Here is a 20271-nt window from a genome sequence, read left to right as displayed (position 1 = left end):
TATATTATTGTGGAGATTCTATTCATATAAAAGTCTTCCAAGTTTTTATACCTTTGAAGATCTGAGGAGTTTTCACTTGTTTCAAATTCTGCGAGTGAGAAAATAAACCAAAATCGAGTACCTCCAGATGCCGGAATTAGCTGTAGTGCTTATTTCATTCGTTCTTAGATCCTCCCCTTTTCCTTTCTTCCAGGAAAGCAAGGAGAAACTTCACCAAAGACTCAACTCCATTATCATCTGAGTGCCTTGCAGAAAGTTTAAATTCCAATCTGGTACACATAATGGTTTATATCATTCCATGTCATATTCAAAGCAATAACTCGTTTCCTTAACTGGTAGTAACTCTTAAATGAAATACGAATGCTACACAAAATTTAAGTTACATTAATAACTTAACCATCTTTTATTTACTATTTGAAAAAAATTTCTTGTTTTTCATAAACTTTGCTTGGTTTATTTTTCATTCATGTTAGATGACTTCATAGATAAAAGATGTATTGTTCGTACTTTTTTGGAAGCAAATCTCCAAAACGTTTAATTTGGTCACAGTATTTTATTAGTAACAGATTCAGTTACATTGAAGTCAATGAAGTAGTATTATAGAATTGTATTGATCAGGCTTGTTAGGAAGAATTCTTTTCTGTATCGGATGGAGTTCTGCCATATGTGGTAGACTGAGAGTAGATGGAATGGGTTACCTGTGGGCTGTGGAGCAGAGGTCCGTGAAGAGACTGTCTGTGGGAGGCAGGAAGTGCAGGGCCCAAGTTACAGGAACCAGAAGTGGTTAAGTGATCCAGGTGAGGGTTCTTTCTCAGGAAATGAGAGCCAGGAACCTAGATTTTGGTAAGTAGCCTGGTAGAGGATGATTTTCAGAGCTAAACTCAGGAACAGGCAATTATGCAGGAAACTGAGAAGTGGCCATTTTATGAAAAAGAGAGTGAGAAGATAGCCAGCCCACTATGGGGGGATGGAAGTGTGGGCTTGGATTCTATATCTGACAGGAGGGAAGTTCTGTCTCAGATCTCAAGGTAGGAAGTTATTAAGGCCTGAATCTACTTTGAACTGCATTGGTTGCAGAGACTGAAGCAAAGCCAAACTTTCGGGGATTAAGTGACTTAACTATAAAACAGGAAAACAGAGGGGAAGAGGGGTTTAGGAAGGTACTTATGATTTGGCATCAAATACAGCCCATATGAACAGAAGAATATCCAAAAAGCAAAATTTCAAAAATCAGTGATCAAATAAATTGAAAATTTATGAGTGATTATAATGAAACTTTTTGGTATTATGTCAGACACTTTTGTGTGTGTGTGTGTGTGTGTGTGTGTGTGTGTGTTTGAATGTGTCTGAATTCTAAACTAAGAAGGGTCAAACAGAGATCAATTTTGTTTTTTCCATCATTTCACATGACCTGTTTACCATCTTCACATACTGGAATAATCTAGAATCTTTTATAGATATGCTGGTGAGAGAAGAAAGACCATTTTATAAGGGTCTGAAATATCTCCATTTGGACCAAAACATGTCTATTTCAATAAAAAGTCCCAAACGTTGAATTTATATCTTCTTATGTTTTTCAGTAAAGGAAGAACAAAAACTAGCCCAACTCAGTCCACACTATGGATTTCAAAAAGCACCAGAAAAGAAAGTGGCATGGAAGTATAATATTCACTGACTTGGCTCCAAAAGAGAAAATAAAATTGTCTAATTCTGGATCTGCATCAGGAATGGCATCAGAACATTAGCTTGGAATGGCTTGAAATCTCAAAGGACCTGCAAGATGAACTGTAAGCTCCCTCTTGAGGCAAATATTAAAATAATTTTTATATATCTATTATTTCATTTACAAAATACGCTGTGCTAATAATGGAGTGAGACATGCTTATTTCGCTAAAGGATGCACCCAAATGTCAAGCAAATGGAATGGACCGTGCAGATAAAATTGCTGTCAACACATCAGAGAAGTGTATGTGTTGGAAGCAGGTATTTTTGTTTCTGTCAATTTTCATAAGTTATAACCTAGTTAATGTAATGTAAATTGTACTAAAATTTACAGTGTGCAAAAATATTTTACCTTTACATAAGTGTTTGATAAAAATGAACTGTTCTAGTATTTATTTTTATGGTGTTTCATTTTTCAATACATGCTGTTTTGATCAAAGAAATGTATCACTGTTTTCAACTGACTCCTCACACACATAGATCTATTACCATAGAAAAAGTTTCTTTTATAGAAGTGGTTCATCTTCTTTCAGTTTCTCTGTTCTGGGGTCAATGTTTAGGAAATCTCTTCAGAAATAAGAAGCTATTTCAGTAACTGTGGTGTAAATTTACTCAAATATTTTACTTAGAGGCAAGAATTGTCTAATTTCAATTGTGCAAGACATGTGCCTTACAGTTGTTTTTAGTTTAAAATTCAACAGATTTTGTAATAACTTTGTTAATAGCCGTATCAACAATATTACACTCAGTCTAGAGCAAAACAAAAGTGGCATACACAATATAAATCATGTCTTCACATGTTGCCTATATAACCACAAGTAGTTCTCTGAGGGTTCTGGAATCAGTTTGGTCCCTCCCTTGCCGACAAAACAAAGATGGTTGTTGGAGGGTGGGGATTAACACTGGAAGCAGATGGCTGTGGAGTATGCTTAAGGTTTTCCCATAGCTCTGCTCAGCCTCTATCAGCTGTAAAATAGTCTCATCTGTTTGGTGAGACCAGGTGCATTGTCACCATCAGTGTCGGGGTAAGCACAGCACACAGATAATTCACCAAGGAGAGAAACTATGAATTACTGTGAACATGGGTTGGAGGGCATTGGCGATCCTGGGTTCGTGTTGAGGGTTTGCCTGAGAGAGTGAACTGTGGCTCCTCTTGTCTTATCTTCTCTAGTTTCTTCAATGCTTGTGGCTTCTTGAGACTTGTAACTCTCGGGTCTTCAAATGTTCCTGTGTTCCTTTTAAGTAAATAAAAAGTTCTTGTTTCTGAAGAATGACCATGGATATTGTCTAAATCTTTTAAGTGAACAAAATAGAGGTTTTGCATCTGTACATGAAGAGGAAGACAAACGACTATTGAAGAAGGGTATGAATGGAAGTTGGGGTTATAGAGCGTTTTAAACCTCAACTTTCCCCTGGTTAGCCATTTAAACTGGAAAATAAAGAGCTTTTATGAAGGCAATTCACAACTAAAGTTGGTTGTCAAAACTTCGAGACAAATAGAAATGAGTGGGTGCTGGCACCCTTTCACCTGCTTAGAGACTGAAGGAGGCAGCAGCTGCATTCTAAGGTCCAATCTGACACATGTAGCACTTCCTTTCCCTACTTGGTTTCCCATCATTGCTGGGATCTCCATCTTCCCTCCAAGGTCCTACCATGTGTTTCTTCCTTCAGTTGGGTCTTAAGGGACAGGAGACAGTGCTTTCCCCGTAGTCTGGCCACCCATGACTATACCACAACAGCTGCATGGCCGGAGAGGCAAGGCAATGGGGGAGGCCGTGGTTTTGCCTGTTGTCTTGATCCACGCCTGTAAAACTCTTCTGGTATCTGTTTCTAAACCCATACAGTCAACTTCCCTTTTGTGAGACGGTGACAGTGAGACTGTCCTTAAGGTTTCTTAAACTTTTTGCTGACCTCTGAAAAATGAAAAGAAGTACTTGGTACCTTGTGTATCTGGTGTGTTTGTATATTCACATGTGTGTGTCTGGAAATGCAGGTGAATCGTGGACAATATCCAGGTAGTAAAATCAAACAATACATCCTAACTACTTTGTTCATCCTTTCTAACTACTCTTAAGATCAAATCATTGGAAAGGTCTTAAAAAGAGTAGTGCATTCGAGGACTCCTAATTTTTGTCCAAGACTAAATACCACAAATGTTTACCAGGATTTTGTAGTGCCCAATTATCTGGCCACACTTTCTTATATGATATTGTTTTCCCTTTCTCTGTTCCCCAGAGAGAGAGACTTTTGGTACAGCAACATGTGATTATCTACTATCCTCAATCCCTGAACTTCCCTGAACCCCTACCCCTGGTCCTCATGCCTCTTCAATACATCAATCATAGTCATTCCTTTCAGATGTAGCCCAAATTATGTGGCTTCTTCCATAGGCCCAGTCTATACGCCTTTAAACCTTACTCTTTCTTATATTACTTTGGACCATATAGACCCATACAATTATGTGTGTGTGTGTGTGTGTGTGTGTGTGTGTGTGTGTGTGTTAAGTAGGTGTAAATTTTGTCTTCCCAAATAAATCAATAGATTTTTGTGTGGTAAACTAAACTGAAGTTTGCACTTACTCTGGAGATGATCCAAGAGATTAAAGCAGTGAGGCAAATTCATTTATTCCACATTTTTGACCTTCTAATGGGTGATTCAGCTGTGTCTAAGTAACTTTTGCACATGTTAAAAACATTCACTGTAAAACATAGATTAAAAAAAACCCATTTGAAATAATTGCATTTTTTTGATATGTCTGATTACTTTTTGGAAAGTTAAAAAATATTAACTCGAAATAAATAGATGGTATTATTAATGCAGATAAAAAATGAGCCAATAACAGAATGACAATAACAGTTAATTTACTCCTCTTTTTGATATAAGGTTGATACAGAGACTTATGCTTTTTGCTATTTAATTAGCTTGAGAGTGCTGTGCAATCAATTTAGTTCTCTATGACATGAACTTAAAATACGTATTTTTAATGAGTGGGGAAAATATTAAGGATATGCTCAAGATGAATTGAAAATGCAAATGATAGAAAAGTGGAAAGAATACTGAGATTCTGAAACTAGATCATTTATAGCAGTTTACTTCAAATAACAACACACTGTGCAAAACAGTTTACTTCACCTCTCTTCCTAATTTTGCCGAAGTTTAAGTATATGGTATATGTTTTACAATAGCATTCCTTTGAATGAGAGAATTTGATAAAAATGATTAAAAACAAGGAAAAGGACCTCTGTGAAAGATTAGCTGATCACAATGAAATCAAAGAGTGTTAGTTTATTTTGTATGGTATTATTTTTTGTGTGTGTTTGCCCTCACCCTTCAGTATTCAGTGACTTAGGTAAGAATAAACTCTCTTAGAACTCATTTTGATAAAAGTCTCAACTTCCATGATCCTTCAAGTGAAATGGGAAAACAGCATGACTTTCATGTTGGTTTAGGAAACACTTCACTGTAGAAAACTTTGTATCCATTCTGTGAACCTCAGGACCCGGGCATACACTCCTGGACGATTAGGCAGTCCACACTGGTATCCAAATGATGTCACACCAGCCAGGAACCACCTGTTGTTTTCTTGGCACATTAATGGTCCTCCTGAATCCCCCTAAAGAGAAAATTGCAAAAGAAAATTGTAGATGTGTTGTCAACTGGCATAAACATCTAAGGTTATTTTTTAGCATCAATTCAAAACTAAAGAGCAAAATATGATTTAATTGCAAGTCATTTGTATATCTCTTCACCAGCACTCTCCATTAAGAATGAGAACTTTTGGCTGCTCAGAAAGGACACAGAGAAACTCTTGACAACTAAAACATAATTTGCATGTAACTCTTCATAAAGCACTTTTATAGCAAAACTTTCCTTACTTTCATTATGGCATTTTGATAGGCATTAAGAAATTCTCTAAGGCACAACTAAGAGAAGAATTCCAACCAAAATATATACTAAAAGCTGATAATTTTATTAAAAGAGGTATGATATGGTTCCACTCTTATGTGGAATTTAATAAACAAGAGATGAACATAAGGGAGAAAAAAAGAGAGGCAAACCATAAAACAGACTCAACTACAGAGAACTGAAGGTTGCTGGAGGGGAGCTTAGTGGGGGCATGGGGATTAAGGGTGATGGGGATTAAGGAGGGCATTTGTTGTGATGAGCACTGGGTGTTGTATGGAAGTGATGAATCACTAGATTCTAATCCTGAACTAATATCACACTATATGTTAACCAAATGGAGTTTAAATAAAAACTTGAAACAAAAAATGGAACAAAAAGAAGTATGTTCTAAGAACTGGGAGAGGCTTTGCAGAAAAGACACTTATTCCACGCTGTGTGTTAAAGAAATTAAAAACTCCCACAGAAAGTTGATTTCAGTTTTTTTAGGTAGCATTAACTTTTTGTCATTAGACAATCATATTTGAAAAAAATCTTAACATTTCAATGGGAATAGGTATGTCAAGGATATAAATTATGGTAAGCACACGTATTTTCACAGATTTTAACTGATGAATAATTATTTAATTTTTGAAAATATTAATTATAACAGCTTCTGCTAGAGTTAATTTCATATATTTCATTTGCTTGAGTATTTGTATGTAATGCAAAAGAACATAACGCAAATTTATTATACCATTACTTAATAATGGCATTGGCAGATATTTCTCTTACAGTTATTGTGCAAAATTTTCAATCTTTTTTTTATATTTATGAAGGAATTTCAAGTCTTGTGTACTTTGGTTGCAATCCCTGGTACAATAGAATATTTCAACCTGAGTTTGTGTTGAAAAATATCCTGAGAGACTTTTTGTCTTGATTCTTTATTATCTTTGGGACCATGTTTAAGGGGAAAAAATGTGGTGTATAAAAGTACCTTTTCTTGCTTGGGTACAGAGGAAAAGAAATTGCACTGGCAACATAGGTTACCTCTTTTCTAAATGTAACAAATGTGTTTGAAGGCAGGGAATGTGATTTTTATTTCTATATCCTAAACCCGTAATTTATAATTTGGGTCCAGAATTATTTATGAGATGGTTAAGGATAACATCCTTAATATCCTTAATACAGACTCAGAGATTATTAAAAATAAACCTCAACTGTTTGGGTATTTTGAAAAGAAGCCCTTTGGTTAAAAAAAAAAAAATAGAATCTAGACATTGACTCCATGAACAGGTTGTTAAGTTGCCCAACATGTGTTGGATCATTTGCAGATATTCAAACAATCCACAGGGAGGCTTGATGCCCAACAGTTGGGTTGTCTGTATGGCTGGAGACCTATTACACATGGGACTGACACTTCACTCATCTAACTCTACCATTTCAGTTCTGTTACATAACTTCATGCCTTAATTTGCTGATTTGTTCAAGGAAGACTTTCTCTTCTTCCACCATCTCAGAGATGGTGGAAGTGTGGACTTCAAAAATATAAGTGAATGTCCAGACCATGAAGTATCAACCTAAAATTTATGTTGTCATACCAGTGGTTTTAGTATGCTAAAACACATATTACTGGGTCCCAGGGTTAGAGTTGCTGACTCATCAGGTCTTTGCTGGGGCCTGAGAATTTGTTCCTAGAATAGGTTCTTAGGTGCTGCTGAGCTGCTGGGCTGGAGGCCATCTTGGAACACCACTGGAATAGAACAAAGGTCTACATAGCTAGCAAAATGAGTTTGCTTTTTGTGTAGTTCACTTTGTCCTATATAGAGGGGACTTCTACAGCCACTTGTGAGGCCTCAAAATCTGGATAACCACCCCACACATGCAAGCTTTTGGCAAGCCAGAAGATATTTAAGAATGTATGAATGCTGGGGCGCCTGGGTGGCTCAGTGGGTTAAGCCTCTGCCTTCGGCTCAAGTCATGATCCCAGGATGCTGGGATTGAGCCCCGCATCAGGCTCTCTGCTCAGCAGGGAGCCTGCTTCCCCCTCTCTCTCTGCCTGCCTCTCTGCCTAATTGTGATCTCTATCTGTCAAATAAATAAAATCTTTAAAAAAAAAAAAAAGAATGTATGAATAACTAATAAGGCCAATCCTTTGCCACCGTAAAGGGAAAAATAATGTTTCAAAAGAGCTCATTCAACTGATGTATCAGTTGTAGCATATCCATAATTTTAAAGATATTCTTATTTAATCAGCTAGTCCTTTTGTATAAAATAGTATTAAAGATGAACAAAGATCATGTGACCCTCTATACTATGGATCACTCAATCATGATAACATATTACATCAGATCCTGCCCTGTGTGGAGATGTTCCTACTTGCGAATGAATAACATACTTAGTCTAGAAATTAGACCCAAACATAAGATTTGAGAGATCTGGCACGAGTGACTGGCTTAATGTAACTCTAATACCAGTAGCATTCATGGTCATATTTTCTACCTCGTGCATGAGGCACCTGCCACACAACCCCCATTAACTGTAATTGAAGTTGTACAGCTGATTTCCCTCCTGAACAATAATTCTATAAATCTTCCTCTAAGTGGCAATATATATTACCTTTAGCATGCTTTTCATTTTAAAAGGAACGTTTAAGATCCAGAGATAAATTTTAAGCAAGAAGAAAGCTATCTTATTTGTCTTGAATTTGAAAATGTTCAACAATACAGAATAGATGAAAAACTAGGCTGAAAGTTTAACAGGATTTGAGACACTGATTTAACTAGAGCATACATATAAAGATTCATCTGCTTAAGTGTCTGTTAAAAAATTCTTGTATGAAGTCGAATTACGTTGACATAGATGTTAGTATATATAACAAGTTATCTGCATTTTAACAGTGAAAGATTTTCCCATGGTACAAATGGCTGTGTCCACATTTGTAAATTATTACTTTGTTCATTACTGCTATCAGGTTTAATCTAATCCAGCAGATGTTAAGGCATCAACATCTTATTGATTTTCAAATACAGAAAACATGCTAGAAGATTTATTTCTAAAGTCTCATAGGGAAAACTGTTAATATTTTCAGTGCTTATTTAAATGCCTTCTACGTATTACCTGATTTTTAAACCTCTAAATAAAACTTAAGTGACTTGCCCAAAGTCTCACCCATAAGTATTTAGGCAAGGGTAACATAAGAGTAGTCTGAGAGGGGTGCCTGGGTGACTCAGTCATTAAGCATCTGCCTTAGGCTCAGGTCACCATCCCAGGGTCCTGGGATGGAGCCCTGCATCGGGATCCCTGGTTGGCAGGAAGTCTGCTTCTTCCTTTCCCACTCCCCCTGCTTGTGTTCCTGCTCTCACTGGCTCTCTCTGTCAAATAAATAAAATCTTAAAATAATAATAATAATAAATAAGACTAGTCTGAGCCCAGAGTCTATGCTTTCGTGACTACTCCACACTGCACCTAAAAATGAACAATAATTCTAAGATTTGGCAGAATTTATCTTTTATTTGTTGACTGCATGTGGATTTCATGGCACTAATAGATGGCTACATTATTTCAAGTGATAACATGTTCTTATCTTCAGTGAGGGTAATTTGTGAGTAGGAGTTTTCTCTGGTGATCATGTAAGTCAAAAACTCCTGATACATCAGATATATTGCCATGTTGACATTCAGTGAAATCATGTGATTACATCTCTAAAATGAAATATAAATGATAAGATGAAAATCCTAGTGTAGGGGCTCCAGGTCCAGATTTATGCCAGGCTGTTGAGTAAGTTCTAGTTTTTAACTTTCCTACAAGTGGTTAGTTACAAACGGGTTCTAACCAAGGTATCCAGGTTGGTTTTATGCAGAAAATTATTTCTTATCCCTGAACCCATGCCCCAGACTCAAAACCAGGGTTGAAAATTGGAAGCCAATAGGTGAAATTGGCCTTCCGACTCCCTTTTTTGTGTTTTGTTTGAAATCTGTATAGGGTTTTAAAGAATTAGAATTAGATTTAGCCAAGTTCAACAGTGGGTCAGCACTACATAACTTACCTGACTCTCTCACACAGTCATATTTTATGCCTCAGCTCTAAAGCTATCTGATCTTAGTATTTCTCCTTAAAAATGAGTTTTCTTTCTAATGCTCACATCCACCCTAGGAATATTATGTAAGTAGGCCACAAATATTTTAAAAAGTCACAGTTTGGTAAAAGAAGAAATGAAGTTAAAAGCCTGATGATTTTTTTACTCCCAAATCATTGCAAAGCCATAAAATCATTATAGAGCAATGCTTTCTGGAAATGTAGAGTGAACAGTTTTACATACTTACCCGACAAGAATCTATTCCTCCTTCTTCATAACCTGCACAGACCATATTTTCTGTAATGTTATATTCTGGCATCTGTTGTTGGCATTTCTCATTTGATAGAAGAGGGACATTGGCTTCTTGCAATATGTTTGCAGTAGGGCCTGTTCAAAATGGAAATACGACCCGCCAGTCAGAAGGGATCAACGTGCATCCCTGAATGAGCCGCCATCGGTCTTATTTATTTCAACAGTTCACTCTCATTATCGAGTACTGTGTGCATAGATAGTGAAACTAAATGCTGAACCTTAGTATTTTTAAAGCACATAATAAAGCCCATCTGTGGATTTTGCCAAATGGATAACAGAAAAGCACTCCTTTTGTTTCCAAGGGCTAACGGGAATTGGGGATTGGACTAGACAGGCTTTAGGAATTTGCAGTAATTTTAAATGGTTACGGTATTGCTCATGGGGAAAAATAGCCCACCAACACGAGGAGTTTCATTTATGGAAATTAGCAATGACTCTGAAATCCAGGAGGCTTTTCATTTGACACCTGAAGAGGTGCTCCCTGATAATGGCATTCAGCAACTTTGTGAGACTCTGTGAATGAGCAGGTGCACACGGAACAGAAGACAAAGCTCAGCTGAACTGTGCCCTGGTCTAAGGGCAATCAGCTTGTCATCCACACCCAGTTGAAGAGAAAGGAGGCATTCTGTAACAGGGTGTACTCCCACGCTTTTCACAAAATGACTCATCTACTGCAAGCATGACTCTGTTTACTGAAATACTCATTCCAAGGGGGATCTGAAGCCCGCAGGTGTCTAGTGCCTCAGAAAAGACACCTGAGAAGCACTTTCTAATAATTAGCAATTCTATGTGTTTCCACAAGAGAGGCAGAAAGTTGATGATAACTTAGTGCATATGACAGCCAGTGTTATTGTAAAACTGTAGTGACTTCATTTCCACCCAAGTTTTAATCCACACACTAAACAGGAAAAAAGTTGTGTGTGTGTGTGTGTGTACATGGACATGTGTGTATGCATATAAGGTGCAAAGCAGTATATGTAAAATTCAGTGCTGTGTTGGCCAACGTCTAATATAGGTTTTCAAGGAAAAAAATCCCAATACGTATCATTTGCGTGATGTAAACACTCAAGGTATCAGCGTCACAGTGAACAGGAGTTGGGAGATGTGCACAAGTGGCAACTTCCGGCTGGTGCCAGTGACTCCAGCGGCTAATCACTGGATGACTTTGAAAGTTTGACATTGGACTTTAAGACGTGAAGATGGAGGAGGGAATTCAGCATCTCACTGTTACTCATTCTATGAAGACCAATGATGGGCTGGTAGACTCTAGTTTTTATTATAAGCTATTATAAAATCAAAACCCATTTTACTGCTCATCAAGGAATAAAAAAGATTGGATGGGTATACGATACAATTCTTTGGTAAAGAAAAATTTGAGCAGTGTTCTTATATTTAATATTTATTTGTCCACAATTGCCATAAGGATAATTGAGAATACACACATTAAAAATACATAAAAATATCAATAAAGTTCTTTTAAGTTTCCTAACTGCCTTAATTTAACAGACTAATATCACTTCACTTCTTCCTAGTAAATGATGTATTCATGGTTTTCCTAGTTAATTATGATAATATACTCATAACAGTTGGGGCGGGGGGGATCTGGGTTTTACACAGTTAAGTAGCTGGAAATCATAAGACAAAGTTCATAAAATTCGTTAAAATTTCCATCGCCCAGGAAGTATGTAAACATGATCTGACCATTTATTCCTAAATGAAATTGATCTCAGACACTGATTTTCCTTGACTCCAGACCACTCTTAGAGACCCTTCTTAAGTCAATTAAATGCATATCTTTAGTAACAATAAGTAATGTGAGCCAAGTTTACTGAGTTCCAAAAGAAATACCCATTTCCTATGGAATAAAGAGCCTTAAATTTTGTTAGGGGATAATTTGTTTTTGAAGAGTCTACATTGTGGCCATAAATGTCTTTTAATTGAAGTCAGATAGAGAAAATATCTATCTAGGAATCATTCTTACTCTTTAGATTTCAAATTTAATAAATCATGGCATATTTCAAGCAGAGGAAATAAAAGAAGATACTGCCTTTGACTTCAATACATTTTATGGAGAGCAGTCATGAGGTATTTCAGTGACATAATGCAATTGCCATGGAGAAACCCTGTTGAAATCATCAGGCAAAGACTTGACTTAGAATGTCACCCTTTTTTTTACAAGGAAGACGGGTATTATTCTTGTTGGTTTTTTAAAAAAATATTAATTGATTTATTTTTAAGAATATTTTAAATATTTATGTATTTCAACTTAATATTTTAAAATATTTTAGTATTTTAACTTATTTTTAATATTTATGTATTTTTTTAAATTTTATTATGTTCAGTTAATAAAAAGGAAGTTTTAATTGTGAATGTTTTGCTTCTGGTAGCTGACCTTTCCACAAAATTCTGTGGCTTTTCATCTTATGTAATAAAGATTTTTTAAATATCTTGGCCATGATCTATTGCGACTCTAGAGGCCTAGTTCTCCCACCAGACTATATAGTGCCTTTCCTTTTTGCTTAATTTTTAATGGGTAGTCAAAATTCTGCCCTAGATGGAATAACTTCTATCAGTCAGTCACTGACTTCTATTCCTTCTATCAGGAATTCTGAAACCAACATGCCTTGTAGTTACATTAAGAGAGAACAGAGTACTAGATTTTGTAAAAAAAAAAAAAAAAATTACGTTTGGTTAGTTTTAATATGCATTTTTTATGTGTTTGGAAAACATCCTGTTAAATAATGCTAACCGCTGAATTTATAGTCTTTACTGTAAGATTTGTGCCACATCTGAGTAGGCTCACTCAGCATGGTGAAGTTAAAGGGGATTCCCTTCTCATTTTTTAGGGAATGGGAGTGTAAGGACTTTATGTGATAAAGATAGTTTTACTGATTTGAAAAATGTAACAGGTAATAATTTGGCTTTTGATCAAACTTTATCCAGATGCTTTACAAAAATAAATTTTGTAATGTTTGTAATATTCACTTAAACAGATATATCTTTTCTCTTTATCATAGTAATTTTCATAATACCAAAATCAGGTGCGAAGTTTGGGGGATGCTTGAACTCTCCTCCAATAAGGAGTATAGCATATGAATTTAAGTCAGACAGTGCTTTTAAGAGCTATTGCAAAAGATGTTGAAAATATTCACAGGATAGTGCAATAGCATCCTTCTTATCAGTAGGCATTTTCCTTTTATTGAGTCTGATGATTTACCTTGATGTATAATCCTCCCCCAGCCAGCAATGGAACAAATTCTTCCTGGAGGAAAAACCTGATTTTCTTCTGGTAAACAAATAGGTTGTATATAATCTGGAAAAACAAAACACAAACAGACAAACACCATTTCTAACAAGTTTTAAAAATCAATTATTTTCAACATTTTATCTAAAACACTTGTATTTCTGTTTTATGCTGCTTGAACATTTTTTAGACATCAGTCTCAGAGGAAAGAAGCATCTCAGGGCAGTACTTTTTGACAATGGACTAGGTAACCCCGGTGGTCTTTTGGGATCCTTTTCTACATTGTCTCCTAATTACACTTTAAGAATGTAAACAATGTCTTAGTTTTAGAGTTGATCATTTTTATTTGATTTTAAATAATCATGCTATTTACCGTGTCAGCTGTGTGAAAATCTTGGGAAGGCTGTTCTTCAGGGCCAATTAAAAGACACTCGAACAAATGTTCTGAAGATTTTTTGATTTTCCTCAATTATCTCCACATTAAAAAAGCTTTTAGGTGATTGTTTTACAGTGCACTTATGGAAGCATCAGCATTGGTCACTGACTTTTAAAGCCTTTCTCCAACAATTTACAAGCTGCCTGCCATTTATTAAGCGCCCACTACACTTAAGACCCAGGGCAGACACAAAAATGAGTAAGATAGGGTGCTTACCCTCAAGGATTAGGCTACCTAATTAATCCAGTAATAGTCTGCCTTTGATAAGTGCTCTAAGACATGTGTACACCAAATTCCATGAGAACCCAGAAATGGCAGCATTTTATCCTCACCAGGGGTTGGAAGTCTTCGGAGTAAAGGATGGAGTTGGGTAGAGCCCTTCAGGATAACGTTCACTCCATTAGGTGATTTCTTGCACATCACCTAGGTATTTGGAGAAAGTCTTCCAACTGCCATTCTATTAATATTATTGAATTGCCTTTAAAAACTTCATTCTAGAGTATATGCTCTTCTCTCAGTTTGTCCTATTCTGCCCTTTGTGGTAGATGGACCTGGCTTTCTTCCACATGAGAAATACAGAAGGCATGCATTGGAACATGACTTATTTTCTCTATGCTGCTCCTTTGAGTTCACTATTTACAGGGGGCTCAGAATATTTTATTCTGCTGGCCAACTTTCTAGAATGTTGTATTCAAACACTTGATGAAGATAATTGAATATGTTTTGCTCCATTCCCCAATTCCACTTAAATTATAATGATTTCTATAACAAATTATCCAACCTTCATGGATTATTAATTTGTTGGTACTGATAATACTTCAAATCTAATTTTGAATTGATTTCACCAGATGGGATGACTAAAACTGATGTCTTTTACCTGTGTAATTCACTTTAAATTCAAGGTGCATCATGGCGAGGTCACTGTCCTTTGTCCGTTTATTATAATGAGGGTTTATGACGATTTGATCTATAAATCGAGTTACTATTTGAGGAGAAGTCAGATTTGATGTCATATGCAGGCCTAGGACTGCTTCCCACTTGGATGGCTCTAAATTCCTCCTGAAGATAATGAAAAAGATGTGTAAGAAACCCTCCATCCACCATTGTTACCTTTTTTAAAAAATATTTTATTTATTTATTTTACAGAGAGAGAGATCACAAGTAGGCAGAGAGGCAGGCAGAGGCGGGGGGGGGGGACAGGCTCTCTGCTCAGCAGAGAGCAGAGAGCCCCAGGCGGGGCTTGATCCCAGGACCCTGAGACCACGACCCAAGCTGAAGGCAGAGGCTTAACCCACTGAGACACCCAGGTGCCCCCACCATTGTTACTTTCTAAAGATGCTGCTCATAGTAGATATTCCAGAACTATGTGTGCCCATCCTAAAATATTCTTGAATTTCTCTGAATGATTCTTCTTTAAAAACATTTCCTTTAATTTTTTATTCTTCTGGTTAGATCACAGAAAGAACCCTAACTAGTGCTCATTTCTATCACTTCCCTTAGATCATCTCTTGACCTCTAGTTCTAGATTGAGTTTCAAAACTTCAGTTTCACATTAGAATCACGAGGAGTTCTTGTAAATAACAGTGTAACCTGCTTCCCCTTCTCTATCTCTGATTTAATGAGTCTGGAATGGAGAGAGGGGACTTCAAAAATCTAGGTTTTTTAAATTTTTAAATTAAATCTCCATTTTAAAATTAAATCTCCAAGTTTATCCTACTGTATGGCCTAGTTAGAGAACCACTGCCTGAGACCCCATTCCACTGTGGAGATTGTATCTTGGTCTAGGGTCTCTGCAGAAAGCCCCAGCCAGCAGTAAGGAGGTTCAGGAGTTCTCCTATTTAGGGGGTTATTGAATTCACACAAAGTTAAGACAAGCAATAAAACCTATTATATTTATAATCTGATGTACCAACTCGAGTAATTTTCATATTCAATGAACTTGAATAATTTTCCACACATAATGTTGGTCCTTGATAATGAATTGGTAAAGGATAACATTTGTGTTCTAGGCAGATTAAATGATAATTTGAAAGTGTGCAGGGACTTCCAGCTGTGCTTTTGGCCTGAAACATCATCACACCAAGAAACTACTAGTGGACAGCTGGAATTAAGCCAATTAAGCCATATTCACAATGCAGTCAAAATTCAATAACTGCTATTTTAGAAGAGCTAGTGATCTAATTCTTAATCGTTACAAATGCCTCATTTAATGGGGTCTTTCAACTTGTTAGAATCCAGGTCACCTACAAATACACAAAAGGAATGAAGTTATTTCCAGTCCATTTGTTTATCTTTTTACCTATCCATTACTTTGTTGAAATTAAACAAAGGATCGTGTTTGATCGAGTCACCGGCATCAATAAAGTCAGGGAATGTCTAAGCATCCAGGAGACATCCACCGATAACCACACTGCATTAAAATCAGAGGAAACTTATCGACATGCTTTATAGAAGAGAGTAAGACCCATTTACAGAGAGCCTATTTCGTGGCAAGGGCACTACTTTGCATCAACTCTTTGCTTTTGCCACCGTGCTATGGATTTTACATTGAGAACAACCTGGATGCTGGTAGTTTTAAGTGGTGGGGCAGAGACTTGAACTAGGACCATCTAGCCCACGCTCACCACTCTTGTTCAACATAGTATTAGAAGTCCTAGCAACAGCAATCAGACAACAAAGAGAAATAAAAGGTATCCAAATTAGTAATGAAGAAGTCAAACTCTCTCTCTTCACAGATGACATGATTCTTTATATGGAAAACACAAAAGACTCCACCCCCAAACTACTAGAACTCATACAACAATTCAGCAACGTGGCAGGATACAAAGTCAATGTACTGAAATCAGTGGCTTTCTTATACACTAATCATGAAAATACAGAAAGAGAAATTAGAGAATCGATTCCATTTACTATAGCACCAAGAACCATAAGATACCTGGGAATAAACCTAACCGAAGAGGTAAAGGATCTGTACTCGAGGAACTACAGAACACTCATGAAAGAAATTGAAGAAGACACAAAAGGATGGAAGACCATGCCATGCTCTTGGATCGGAAGAATAAACATTGTTAAAATGTCTATACTTCCTAGAGCAATCTATACTTTCAATGCTATTCTGATCAAAATTCCACTAGTATTCTTCAAAGAACTGGAGCAAATAATCCAAAAATTTGTATGGAATCAGAAGAGACCCCGAATCGCTAAGGAAATGTTGAAAAACAAAAATAAAATGGGGGGCATCACGTTACCTGATATCAAGCTTTATTACAAAGCTGTGATTACCAAGACAGCATGGTACTGGCCTAAAAACAGACACATAGACCAGTGGAACAGAGTAGAGAGCCCAGATATGGACCCTCAACTCTATGGTCAAATAATCTTCAACAAAACAGGAAAAAATATACAGTGGAAAAAAGACAGTCTCTTCAATAAATGGTGCTGGGAAAACTGAGCAGCTATATGTAGAAGAATGAAACTCGACCATTCTCTTACACTGTACACAAAGATAAACTCAAAATGGATAAAAGACCTCAATGTGAGACAGGAATCCATCAGAATCCTAGAGGAGAACATAGGCAGTAATCTCTTCGATATCAGCCACAGCAACTTCTTTCAAAATATGTCTCCAAAGGAAACAAAAGCGAAAATGAACTTTTGGGACTTCATCAAGATCAAAAGCTTGTGCACAGCAAAGGAAACAGTCAAGAAAACAAAGAGGCAACCCACAGAGTGGGAGAAGATATTTGCAAATGACAGTACAGACAAAATGTTGATATACAGGATCTATGAAGAACTCCTCAAACTCAACACACACAAAACAGACAATCATATCAAAAAATGGGCAGAAGATATGAACAGACACTTCTCCAATGAAGACATACAAATGGCTATCAGACACATGAAAAAATGTTCATTAACGCTAGCCATCAGGGAGATTCAAATTAAAACCACATTGAGATACTACTTTACACCAGTTAGAATAGACAAAATTAGCAAGACAGGAAACAACAAGTTTTGGAGGGGATGTGGCGAAAGGGGAGCCCTCTTCCATTGTTGGTGGGAATGCAAGTTGGTGCAGCCTCTTTGGAGAACAGTGTGGAGATTCCTCAAGAAATTAAAAATAGAACTTCCCTATGATCCTGCAATTGCACTCCTGGGTATTTACCCCAAAGATACAGATGTAGTGAAAAGAAGGGCCATCTGTACCCCAATGTTTATAGCAGCAATAACCATGGTCGCCAAACTGTGCAAAGAACCAAGATGCCCTTCAATGGACGAATGGATAAGGAAGATGTGGTCCATATACACTATGGAGTATTATGCCTCCATCAGAAAGGACGAATACCCAACTTTTGTAGCAACATGGATGGGACTGGAAGAGATTATGCAGAGTGAAATAAGTCAAGCAGAGAGAGTCAATTAGCATATGGTTTCACTTATTTGTGGAGCATAACAAATAGCATGGAGAACATGAGGAGATAGAGCAGAGAAGGAAGTTGGGGGAAATTGGAAGGGGAGGTGAACCATGAGAGACTATGGACTCTGAAAAACAATCTGAGGGTTTTGAAGGGGTGGGGGGTGGGAAGTCAGGCTACCAGGTGGTGGGTATTATAGAGGGCATGGATTGCATGGAGCACTGGGTGTGGTGCAAAAATAGTGAATACTGTTATGCTGAAAATAAATAAAAAATAAATAAATAATAAATAAATAAATATTTTTCTTTATTAAAAAGAAAAAGAACTCTGTGCTCAGCAGGTAGTCTTCTTGAGATTCTTTCTCTCTCCTCCATTCTCTCTGCCCCTCCCTCTGCTCACACACTATCTAAATCAGTAAATAAAATCTTCAAAAAAATTGCAGTTAAGAAAAAATAACGCAGTTTAGTAGCTAATCTCCCAAATTCTTTTGTAAGTACTGTACACCTTCTGAGAACAATAAATATTAGGTACTGATATGAAAGAGCTTATAGGCAGCCCAAAGTTTACTGATCAGCATTTTCTCTTGTTATTTCAAGGTTTGGAGTAGAAAACCAATCCATGAACCATGGACTGTGAAAATTAAGCATACATGCTTCAAGCTACTGGTCTAATTAAATACAAGTTACAGCAGTATTAATCTGACACATTCTTAATGAGTTCCAAAGTTGTTATAGTGCTACATGGAGAAATAGCCTCTTCTCATTTTTTTTTTTTTCTCCTGCATCTATCTGTAAGGCGTACATTAAGAAGGAGATACTCCTCCAACATGTTTCAATTGCATTTCTCTCTCAGGTTCTGCTCCACATAACTTTTCCTGTCTATCTGCTTAGCTTCTCCACCACAAGCTCACATTAGCACAAGCACCACTAGAACAACTACATCCTATTGCAATCTTAGTGCCTTCTCTCAGAAGAAACACTTGAGAACCCCTGGCCAGTTATACTCAATTTCATGAATCACCTGAAGAATTTGCTAAAAATCTGGATTCCTAATTTCTGTCTCCAGAGATTCTAATTTAAAATGTTGGAGTGGGACACAAGAATCTGCACTTTGTAATTACTATTGGGATATTGAGTAATACAGAATCCTCCCTGGCTTTTCCATTCACTCAAAGCCAAGAGAAAGAAGAAGCTTTCAGAAAAATCAGTCAGCTGAGGAGGGGATAATTTTTAAAAATATATTTGTCTCAAAGTATCTACACTCTAGTAAAACAAGGAAAAACTATAGAGATGAGAACAGGAGATAAGCCCACTGGGTAGGTGAGCCCCAGTCTGACACAGGCTAAAGATGCAGAAGTAGGGTACCTTGAGGTAGGGGAGGTTGGCTGAATTTCTGCTGCATTTGACCTGTTCAAGAGGTGCACAAGAGGCGCACCAAATGGGAGGAACTAGTTCTAGGCCACTCTGGGTTGCTATGTGCTGTCGTGTAAAGAAGTTCTCTACTCAGTGTATGAGGATGTCCATTTTTAAATAGGATTTTCATTGTGGTAAAAAATAAATTTGATAAAGAAGTTATGGTCCATATATACAATGGAGTATTGTACCTCCATCATAAAGGATGGATACCCAGCTTTTGTATCAACATGGACAGGACTGGAAGAGATTATGCTGAGTGAAGTAAGTCAAGCAGAGAGAGTCAATTATCATATGGTTTCACTTGTGAAACAAAAGGAATAACATGGAGGTCATTGGGAGATGGAGAGGAGTAGTGAGATGGGGGAAATCAGAGAGGGAGACAAACCATGAGAGACTGTGGACTCTGAGAAACAAACTGAGGGGTTTGGAAGGGAGGGGGCTGCGGGGATGGGGAACCTAGTGGTGTTGGGTGTCCAGGAGGGCACATATTGCATGGAGCACTGGGTGTGGTGCATAAACAATGAATTTTGGAACACTGAAAAGAAATAAAATAAAGTGGGAATAAAGTAAATATGGTAAGATATTTATGATAAAGTGGCACACTGTGCTGAAAGAAAGAAAAATCAGTGGGAACCCATAACTCTACATTGAAAAATTTTTCTGTTCTGTCATTAACAAAGATGGTACCTTAGTCAAGTCTGCCCACTGCCAACCCCAATTTGTGCCCCAAGCACATTTCAGGTCTCTATCATTATTCTCCACTGAAT

The 20271-nt window shown here is 37.0% G+C and overlaps 2 protein-coding genes across 3 annotated transcripts in view; one reads left to right on the top strand and one right to left on the bottom strand.

Annotated features, from left to right (window-relative positions):
• The window catches only part of CHODL (chondrolectin), a 28838-nt gene extending 25854 nt beyond the window's left edge, over positions 1-2984 (top strand). The window contains exons 6-7 of one of the 2 annotated variants that reach the window (XM_004770517.3): positions 194-272; positions 1581-1668. In XM_004770517.3, the coding sequence (XP_004770574.1) occupies positions 194-272; positions 1581-1583 (82 nt within the window). In that variant the 3' untranslated portion in view covers positions 1584-1668. Of the gene's footprint in view, positions 1-193; positions 273-1580 lie in introns of both variants that reach the window. The other variant, XM_004770516.3, reaches the window with a different exon arrangement.
• Positions 2985-4876: 1892 nt separating this feature from the next.
• TMPRSS15 (transmembrane serine protease 15) overlaps positions 4877-20271 on the bottom strand; it is a 117101-nt gene continuing 101706 nt past the window's right edge. The window contains exons 22-25 of the mRNA XM_045088154.1: positions 14552-14733; positions 13212-13307; positions 9930-10069; positions 4877-5335 (exon numbers count right to left, since the gene is read on the bottom strand). Coding sequence (XP_044944089.1) covers positions 5180-5335; positions 9930-10069; positions 13212-13307; positions 14552-14733 — 574 coding nt within the window. The 3' untranslated portion in view covers positions 4877-5179. The remainder of the gene's footprint in view (positions 5336-9929; positions 10070-13211; positions 13308-14551; positions 14734-20271) is intronic.

This window comes from Mustela putorius, unplaced genomic scaffold, assembly GCF_011764305.1.
Source record: "Mustela putorius furo isolate JIRA1106 unplaced genomic scaffold, ASM1176430v1.1 tig00003834_pilon_pilon_pilon, whole genome shotgun sequence".
Taxonomy (NCBI): Eukaryota; Metazoa; Chordata; class Mammalia; order Carnivora; family Mustelidae; genus Mustela; species Mustela putorius.
The sequence above is the reverse complement of the archived record's forward strand: the minus strand, read 5'-3'. Positions and strand labels throughout refer to the sequence as shown.